Source organism: Helobdella robusta, assembly GCF_000326865.2.
Source record: "Helobdella robusta unplaced genomic scaffold HELROscaffold_7, whole genome shotgun sequence".
Classification (NCBI taxonomy): domain Eukaryota; kingdom Metazoa; phylum Annelida; class Clitellata; order Rhynchobdellida; family Glossiphoniidae; genus Helobdella; species Helobdella robusta.
The window spans coordinates 1980919-1991520 of NW_008705398.1; the positions used below are offsets into that span (position 1 = coordinate 1980919).

General features: G+C 34.0%; 1 protein-coding gene across 1 annotated transcript; it reads right to left on the reverse strand.

Moving 5' to 3' along the window:
* Window positions 1–518: 518 nt before the first annotated feature.
* On the reverse strand, window positions 519–3587 carry HELRODRAFT_164821 (hypothetical protein; the record flags this gene model as incomplete). The annotated part of the gene is made up of 5 exons (XM_009030779.1): window positions 519–550; window positions 717–734; window positions 967–1113; window positions 1677–1825; window positions 3499–3587. 5 exons carry the CDS (start codon window positions 3585–3587, stop codon window positions 519–521), a joined length of 435 nt encoding a protein of 144 aa, XP_009029027.1.
* Window positions 3588–10602: the final 7015 nt, after the last annotated feature.

Sequence of the window (10602 nt, forward strand, 5' to 3'; positions counted from 1 at the left end):
CGTCATTATTTCCATCATCATCGTCATCATCATCATCATCAACAGAGTTTTAAGCTCTTTTAATATTAAAAATTAAACAATGATCATCTGTGTGTATAAAATGATGATTCGTTCCGATTCAACGTTAAATAATGAAGTGCGAAACGATTTGGTGGGAATTAATTTTAAATAATAAATCAAATATTAATTCGAAAGTCGTTAGCTGCACAATTAGCAAGCTGCCTGCATACAAGCCGACATAAATTTAGTTCTTGTGGCCTGCTTATATTTAAGAATTTGTGTCTTTATAACGATCTATATACTCAAATTGTTTTTAAATACGATCGAACGTTTCATATTGTCGAAACGGTTTAGCAAGTTAGACCAAATTCATCCCATTCATTCGTTTAAAATGGTGATTGCATTTGGAAATAAAATTTTTTTGTAATGAAATCTCATCATATTGAGTTATTATACACGAGACTTGCGTATCAAGGATTGAACCGCAACTGATGTTGTCACATTTTAATAAGAAATTATTAACTCTCCACAAAAATGTGCCACATTGCACCTACAGTAAAGTAGCGATTTTGTGTGAAGAGTTTGTCGTAGCTATATAGATAGTGTAGATTTAAAATATTCGATCTCTTTAAAAATGAAAAAAAATTCAAATTAAATGGTTGAGCGCAAATTTAAAAATGTGCTTGCAACAAAAAAAAAAAAAAAAACGAACAAACCTTGCTGAACAGGAGGATCTGTTGATTTGATAAAAATTTGAATTAAAAAATTTCGCATATCAAAGCAAAAAAATAAAATATAGCAAAAAGAACTTTGTGGAAAATGCACCACAAAATCTGTGCCCGGTTTTTTTTCATGATTCAAACAGCAGCAAAAAATAGGCCACGACATATTTAAGATATAATTCAAAATTAAATGAAATGCGATGCAACAAAATAGCCACGCAACGAGGGATAGCATCCCACTAACTGAGAGGATCTGGATCGGGAACAACCGGCATGACAACAGGAGGTCTCGCGGTTGTGAGGGCGACGGCTGTGGTAACCGCAGCTGTCGTCGGCGGCCTTGTGGCTGTGCCCTGGTCGACAGTGGTCCCTGGAGGAGCTTGCGTTGTGTCTGTGGGCGGAGATTGGTGGTAAGATGATGATAGTGTTGTCGGTGTTGTTTGAAAGGTCTGGTGAGACAGTTAGGTGGGTGTTGTTATGGGAAATGTGCACTTTCACATGTGGTGCATCACTTTGTTTTGCTCTGCGTGTAGGTTCAGTGTTGTTTGTTAAATTGAAAAAATAATAAAAAATAAGGTTGTTCAGTTTTCTAACCATTTCCGCTCTGTACCGTGGAACCTGCAAGTAAAAAATTTTCTTAATAAACTTTCAATTTTTTTAAAGCACTTGGGTTCAAAAAACTTCAAAAAACTTAAATGTCCAACAAGCAAATAAATATTTGTTAGATTATATTTAGTCATTTAAAAAGAAAATCCTATCAAATAAAATTAAATATATAGAAAACAAAAATAATGAAAAATAATATAAAAATAGATTTTAAGAAGAATGAACAAATGACACAAAATTGAAAAACTTCAAAAATTTTATCCTATTTAACTGTGAAAAATGCTTTTTTTATCGGTCTGAAACAGAAACAGGAGACTCGAAAAAAAGCCAAAACATTGCCCGACATACTTGGCTTGTTGAGTTGGGTGACGAGAACCGCGGTGAGGATGACACCCAGAATGGACGCACCTGCCACTGCCCCCAACACTCCGATGATGATCTTTGCTGTCTTTGGCGAAAGGCTCTGTGATGAGAAACTTGAGGTGCTCACTGATGGTCTGTTAGAGGATGGGGGTACAATTGTTGGTGTTGTTTGGCATGTTGAAGTGTTGATCCAATAATTGTTGATTGTGTTGCATGGAAAATGTTATGTTGTTGTCAACTGTGTCGATGTTGTTTTTATTTGAATGCAATTGTTGTTTTGTTGTTGTTGCTGCTGTTGTTGTTGCTGTTGTTTTTGCTGTTGTTGTTGTTGTTTCTGTTGTTGTTGTTGCTGTTGTTGTTGCTGCTGTTGTTATTGCTGTTGTTGTTGTTGCTGTTATTGTTGCTGTTGTTATTATTGCTGTTGTTGTTGTTGCTGTTGTTGTTGTTGCTGTTGTTGTTGCTGCTGTTGCTGTTATTGCTGTTGTTGCTGTTTATGTTGTGTTCTTAATATGTACGCAAATGTCAGCTGCATACAATCAGTTCTTAATCATTTAGTTAGAATAAATGGATTCAGGATTATCTAGTTAATTCGCTCCAATGCCTTAAAATCGCTGAACAAACACTATTAGCTTGAAACATTACTTGATTCACTTTACAGCCTGCAACAGCGCGCACATAAACTCGAAAAAAATTTAATTTGTGTAATTTTATTTTGTTAAGTAAATATTTTTGGCATATTTTGCTACAAGTTTATAAACACAGTTCAAATTTTTTTTTGGTGAGTGAAATGAATCCAGGGCGAAGCTTAGCATAAAATCCGATACAAAATTGAAACGCAAAAATTTGGTTTACTTTGATACCTCTGGTTAACTTGAAAGTTTAAAAAATAAACTTACTAATTATGCTTGTGAACTAATTCAAATAGTTTCCCTCTATACGGAAACATTTCCATTCCTGTTATCTGTGTTTGTTTCATGATTTTATTGTCAGTGAAAAGTTTTTTCGCCATTCGCTATCAAATTCCTGTGACAGCATGCTACTTCATTGGTATAAATCGATTTTTTTTTGTCGCATAATAAATCTTAACCAATCTATGTAAGTGGGGCAGAAAAAATGTGTGAAAAATATTATCTTCAGATTGTTTGATTGAATGCAACACACGTATGCCTAAATTCAATTAAAGATCGGCTGTTACGAACACCATTGAAACGAAAACATTTCAAAATTTGCTGCAAACATTTTTAGACCGGTAACGCTTGAGGTTAAAATCTTGTAACATATTCACACAATAAAAAACTTTTGTGAACGTATACTCTGCGTCAGTGGCGGATCTAGAAAAAGAGGTGGGCGGTGCCTCTCTCTTGTGAGTTGTATTTGCATTAAATGTCAGTAAAACTCATCGTATTCACGCAAAAAGTACAGCAGATGTTTTCCCCCCGTCAAAATATTTGGCTCTTCGGTCAACCTTTGATCTGTTGAGACTGTTTAAACATTGACCTGGAAGTATCTTTCATTTGGTTTTAGTTTTTACATAAAATTATGATGCAAATGTTGAATTTTTTTGGGTGTCGGAACCAAGAATCGGAGTCGGAAAATTTTCAATAAAGAAGTCGGAGTTGAAAAACTTTTTAATTTTCAGCTTCCGACCTATTGAAAAATCCTCTCTACCAAACATTACATTTAAATTTAACCGCGAAACATCATCTCATAGAAAGCAGAAATGAACCATTATAAAATTCATACAAATATTATTTTGTGGAAATATTTTTCCTCACTTGTAAAAATATAAAAAGTAAAAAAAACTCACTTGTTGAATCTGCTGGCCTTGTTATTGTACTGCTGGGGGTACCAGGCCCGCGGCAGTTGCACCTGTTTGGACTGGGGGTGGCAAAACATTTTTTAAAATTTTCGTCATATTAAAAATATCTTTCTTTTCTTAAAATTAAAGTTACAACGGTTGGTAATTGCTTTATTTTTAGTTGGAATAATAATTTTCAAAAAATTCTCAATAATATAATACCATTTTTAAGAATTTGTCCAAGACAGAAAATTAATTTATCCAGACTCGTTTATTTATTTGAAAATAAATTTTCAATTATTATAAATAAATAATTAAAATTGAAAAATTAAATAAAAAAAACACAAACGAATTAAAAAAAAGTCTTCGAAAAAGGATCGCAAATAGAGTAAGAGGTGTTTTAAATAGGAACCTCGCTATGTTCAGGCACTGTTTTATTATTCGGCTTATGTGATTTCTTTTGTCTTTAGCGACGCAATGTTTGTTACTAATATTATTATTATTGCAGTTTTCATTATTATTGTTGTTATTATTGTTGTTGTTGTTGTTGTTATTATTGTTGTTGTTATTGTTGTTATTATTGTTGTTGTTATTGTTGTTATTATTGTTGTTGTTATTGTTGTTATTATTGTTGTTATTATTGTTGTTGTTATTGTTGTTGTTATTGTTGTTGTTATTGTTGTTGTTATTGTTGTTGTTATTGTTGTTGTTATTATTGTTGTTATTATTGTTGTTATTTGCGTTGAGTTGCAGTTAAGTAGCAAACTGTAGAACAACACTCATTCATTCCTATCATCGTGAAACAGCATGCTATTTAAAACAATATTAAAAAGTAATTAAGCTCTACATAAAACAATAATTTGGTGTAGCGAAACCGGGGTCGTGTTTTATAACTGTTAAAACTGAAAGTGCAAAAAAAAACAGTTTCCAAAAATAATCTTGACATCATCTTTTCTGTGGGGACCGAGGCACTGGTTCCAACATTGTGAGCAATTTTTGTATTAAAAGTCAGTAAATGTCATTGTTTTAACAGAAAAATCATCGTTTTTTACAAAAGATTCTCAGCCTAATTTTGGCCACACGCTGGCCCCCCTCCCGTCAAAGTTGTTAAGACCCGCCACTTGTCATGGGTGGTGTCTCAGTCTGCATCTTAGAAACCAGATTCAGAGTAAAATCGTCAATATGTGAATTGGGTAATAAAATTTAAATATGTGTGTGTGTGTGTGTGTGTGTGTGCAGATGTGTAGATGTTTGTGTGCGTGTGCTTTTTTGTATGTGTGTGTGATTTTGACAAGATTCGCATACGTGTAAAGCGTCTTATCAGACATAACACTGCGTTTTAAAAATCAGTACAGCACTATATATTAACAACAGCGCCATGTAACTTGATGTCGGAAGGTAACAATGCAACGTGCTTCGTTGTACAAGAATGAATTAACAGTTCATAAACTACTGCAAGAATGTATTTGAGGATATTATGTGACATGCTAACTAACTTTGCTAAATGCTAAATAATTTTAAAGATGTGGACTTTTGTGGGGTTAGGTTATGTTAAATTAGTAACAGTTAACAATTTGAACAGTTTTAACTTGCAAATTATTGCACAATTATATACGTAAATATTTGAGATTATTATCTTTCAAATATTTTATTTCATTACTTCATATTTATTTCAACACACACACACACACACACACAGCACACACACACACACTCACACAGCACACACACACAGCACACACACACAGCACACACACACACACAGCACACACACACAGCACACACACACACACACACAGCACATTTGAATAAACGTGAATCAACAGATCACCACATGCGTTGCGTGTGATAGCCTGTGGGATCTATTGGCATTTGAAACCGGTCAACGCGACATAAGGAGAACCAGGCATTTCAAATACCTTTCAGATGAAGCTTTTGTAACTTTATAGAAGTCATTAGTGGAGTGGCATATGGAGTACGGTGTCCAAGTATGAAATCCTTTCAGAGTCGGTTTAATAGAGGAGCTTGAAAAAATTCAGAGAAGAGCAACGATTGTAAGAACATCCATAACATACATAAACCCATAAACCAAAAATATCCATACTTGCTGTTCTTCGGTTCTTCTGTTGGTAAAAATATATATGTATATATATATATATATATGTGTGTGTGTGTGTGCGCGCGCGTATGTGTTTGTGTGTGCGTGCGTATGTATGCGTGTGTCTGAGTGTGCCTAATTAAAGATTTTAGTGTGTCTATTAAAGAGTTAATAATCTTGTATGTGTTAACGTGTTTCACTGTGTTCTGAGTTAACGAAAGTTTTTGTTCATGGACTCACAGCTTGCATATACAATTAAACATGTATGTATATCACCAACAGTGATGTTTTCAAGTCTGTATGTGTGTGTTTGTGTGTGAGTGTGTGTATAGATTCATAAAGTATGAAAATGTCACAAAGCATGAAGAGCATCATGAACAAGAACAGTATGTATGTATGCCCCTGCAGAGTGCCTGTGCTGTAAAGTTAATGAAAGCTTAATATCAAAAGAGTGTTGTTGATTGAACGCTGAGAGGATTGTAAAACAAATGCTTGCTCTCTCATACGAGTGGCTTCAATAGCTTACTTGCTCATTGTCTTTCTAAGGAATTTATTATTTTAACGTCAATATATATATATATATACAGTATTTTAGAAATATAAATATATATAATATAGTATATATATATATATAATATGGTTTATATATATATATATTAACTTATTTTATATACTTTTATATATATTCATCTATTAATCTTTTTTTTTCACGAAAAGCTATGTAAAACCAAACTGTAATACAGCCAGACAGCGCAAATCAAAATGTTTTCAGCATCTTCTTGAACTCTGTCACACTCACACTTACAACCGGACTCTGCAAGTTTTTGAGAAGACTGTTCCAAACTCCAGGGCCAAATACTGAAATATAAACACAATTTATACTTTGCATATATGTATATATATTTATTTATACGCGCGCGCGCGTGTGTGTGCGTGTGTGTATATTTATAGTTATTTATAAAAATCTCAACCTATTCCAATTTACATTTTTTATCTGTTCAGCAAAACTCTTCTATTTACCTTACAACTGCTTTTTCTTCAAATTAATTTATTTATTAAGGTAATAGAAACATTTTGAATCTTATAAGTATGAATTTTTTTTATATTCACTTTTAATTGTAAACACAGCGTAGTTATACAAATGTTAATTGATTAGCAGAGGCAATGGAGGACATTGGGAAGTTTTGTGAGGTCTAAGAACAAAATTAAACAAAATCTCTGAATACATTTGAAAAAAATTTTGACTGAAAACTATTTCAGACATTCCACAACAATAAAATGAAGTTTTATTTTTTACAAGACCACTGGTTTCAATAGCCCAATTTATAAATTAATCAATCATTCAGTCAGTCGGTCGGTCGGTCGGTCGGTCAGTCAGTCAGTCAGTCAGTCAGTCAATCAATCAATCAACCAATCATCAATCAATCAACCAACCAATCATCAATCAATCAGTCGGTCGGTCGATCGGTCGGTCAGTCAGTCAGTCAATCAATCAATCAATCAATCAATCAATCAATCAATCAATCAATCAATCAATCAATCAATCAATCAATCAATCAATCAATCAATCAATCAATCAATCAATCAATCAATCAACCAACCAACCAACCAACCAACCAATCATCAATCAATCAATCAATCAATCAATCAGTCGGTCAATCAATTAATCAATTATTTTATAAAACGATGTTCAACAGCTCTCCTCAATGAATTTTGCAAACAGATCCGCTCTGAACTTCGTATGAGCTCGAGAATTGTGTGGCAGACATTTTCAACGTTATTTAGCCCCATCCCCACTCATACCAAGTTCTTGGCATAGCTTCAGTTGGTCAGTGGCGGATCTAGATAATGGTGACGAGGGCCAAAATGTTGAAATTTTTTGAAGTTTGATGGGAGAGCCCAAAACACCAAATAAATGCGATCTTTTTTGGCTTATCACTCAAATTTTTGCTCGATTTTTTGCTTCAGAGCGATATCTTCCTTTCTAAAAACAGAGTTTTACAGACTTTTAACCCTTAACATACCAAGGGGGTTCCTTCAAGGACCCCAGAGAGTAGTTTTCCTTAACCCTGTCAAAAGTAACCAAACAAATTCCACCACGATTTTTCTATTCCTCTCGATTAGGGTAGCAATAAATATTCCATTGTTGTTTTTATTATACGTTATTTCAAAAACAGTAAAAAAAATAAAAAAGCAGGACCCCGCTTGGTACACTATGTTACCGATTGTGTTTTTGTTTTTTAACACTTATGGCTGAAATCGTAGACACATTTTAAAGGTTTCAGTATTAAAAAGTATTATTCTGCATTCTTACTGAATATTTGCTCATCTTACTTACTTTTAATTTGTCCTCCATTTGCAAAACTTCCGTTGAAAATTATTATTTTCTGTTTCAAATAAAGTTTATAATTTGCTGTAAAGATTTTGATAACATAAAATATAAACGTAAACGTTTGAAAATAAGAAAAATGGCTCGTAGACAAACTACAGATGAGATTCTCCGAATGTTAGATGAATGTGAAATCAGTGACAGTGACCCGGAAGATGTATTGGAACAATCTGATGAAGAATTTATACCAGCAGGAGATGCATCCGAATTGGAGGACAATCTTGAAGTAAATTCTGAATATAGTGACAGTGCTAGTGAAAATTCGGATACAAATTCGGATGAAGATGAATTCACAATAAAATCAGGTAGAAGATGGACAAGTTCTGTGCCACCATCATCTCGCCGTCGTCAATATAACATTGTCAAGGGATCACCCGGGCCAACACGCGCAATTAATGTTGCATCGACGATATCTGANATTTTCAAATTTTCAACTGGTTCTTTGACAACCGAATTGTGGATGCTATATGCACCTTCACCAATGCTGAAGCTTCTAGAGTTATTAATGATTTCAATGCAACTGCTGATTCGAATAAACAGAAAGCTTGGACAGATGTAGACCCTGTTGAAATAAAAGCATTTTTTGGTGTTCTGCTGATTGCTGGAGCTCTTCGCTGTAGAAAGGAAAATATTTCTGAAATGTGGACGACAGATATATATTCGTCGTGCTGTTTTTACTGCTGCCATGGCACGAAACAGATTTGCACTCATCCTTCAATTTATCAGGTTTGACGACAAATTAACACGTGCTCAAAGTAGAACAACTGATAAACTTGCAGCTATTCGTGAAGTTTGGGATTGGTTTGTAATAAATTGCCAAACGCTTTTTACGCCAAATGTCCGATGAGGCAGTACATGAAATCAAAACCAGCAAAATATGGAATAAAAATATGGGTGGCCTTCATATTTGTACAACTTACAAGTCTACACTGGAAAGCTTCCAGGAAATGCACCAGAGAAAAATTTAGGACACCGCGTAGTATGTGACTTGGTGGATCTGGAAGAGGTGTCACTACAGACAATTTTTTTTTACATCCGTGAAGACTGCAGAATTTTTGCTGCAAAAAAGCATCACCATGACAGGAACATTGAGAGCTAAAAAAACTGATATTTCTGCAGTTATAGAAAATGCAAGAGGATGAGACATACTTTCATCAAAATTTATATTTTCTAACGGGGTAGCGGTAGTTAGCTATGTCCCAAAGAAAAACAAAACAGTCCGTTTACTCTCAACTCAATCTCTAGATAATTCAGTATCCTCTGAAAGTCACAGGAAGCCCAACATGATACTGGAATACAATAATACTAAGGGTGGAGTGGACAATGCAGATAAATTGGTTAGAGAATATTCTTGTGCTAGACGAACCTCAAGATGGCCTCTAAGACTTTTCATGAATATGCTCGATATTGGTGCCCTGAATGCCTTCATAATTTGGATGTCGAAAAACAATGACTGGAATAGACATATGAAGAATATTAGATATCAATTTTTGTTAGAATTAGGCAAAGAACTGACCAAACCCAACATTCTACGTAGGGCAACCAATCTAAATGGTCTCCACCTTCCAGTTGTCAAAGCAATTGAAGCTGCAGGAGTAGTTGTAGCACGCAACACTACAACCCAAAATATACCATCAGCATCAAGGCAGCAGCAGATCAAAAGGGGAAGATGTTCCTACTGTCCCAGAAACAAAGACAAAAAAGTTAACACAGTCTGTGTGTGGAGAATGTAAACGTTTTGTCTGTGAAACACACAGGAAGATAATCACCACTGACATGCGCCAAGGATTGCAGGGATAGCAACCAATGATTGATATATATAAATTTATAAATATAATATATACATACATAACATTTACCTATTTTTATTATAATAAATTTTTCATTATATTATTTTAAACGGATGAAAATTTTGAATAATCGATGAAAAGATAAATCAATTATGCTCAGAATACTTGTTTTACTAAAAAATATTTTAAAACACCCAATAATCATCAAATAACTGAGAAATATCAAAAAATAATTGGGGTCCCTTGAGGACCCCAGCTTGGTAAACAATGTTGATGACATTGGCTTGGTATGTTAAGGGTTAATAAAACCACTCCTGACAACACCCCCACTCTAGATTGGTTACATAGATTACTCCTATACTATATTTACACTAAACTAAACCATATCATGCCACGCTATGCTATGCTACACTTAACTATAACATGTTGTACCGTACCACTCAACTATGCCAAACCATATCGCACTGTACTATAGCACGCAAAACTGAACTAACTATTCACTACCATGAACAGGCAAGGTAGTCTATTCACTCGTCATCACTATGCTTACTTTTCATTCGCCAGTTTGTGACTCTAAACTTTTAGGAAAGATGGTTTTGCTTATGAACATAACATACATCTTATATGGAGCGTAAAAACGTCGAAATTGTATAAAATCACGTTTTACGCTGTGTTTTCTAGAAACCAAGCGAATATATGGTTTTTAACACAACAACTGATAAATAAAAATTTAAATTTTACACTCATCCAAAAACAAAATTTTTAAACGAAGAATTTTTGGTAGATACACTATGTTATGCATGAATTTATTTATACGAAAATGTATATGTTTATTA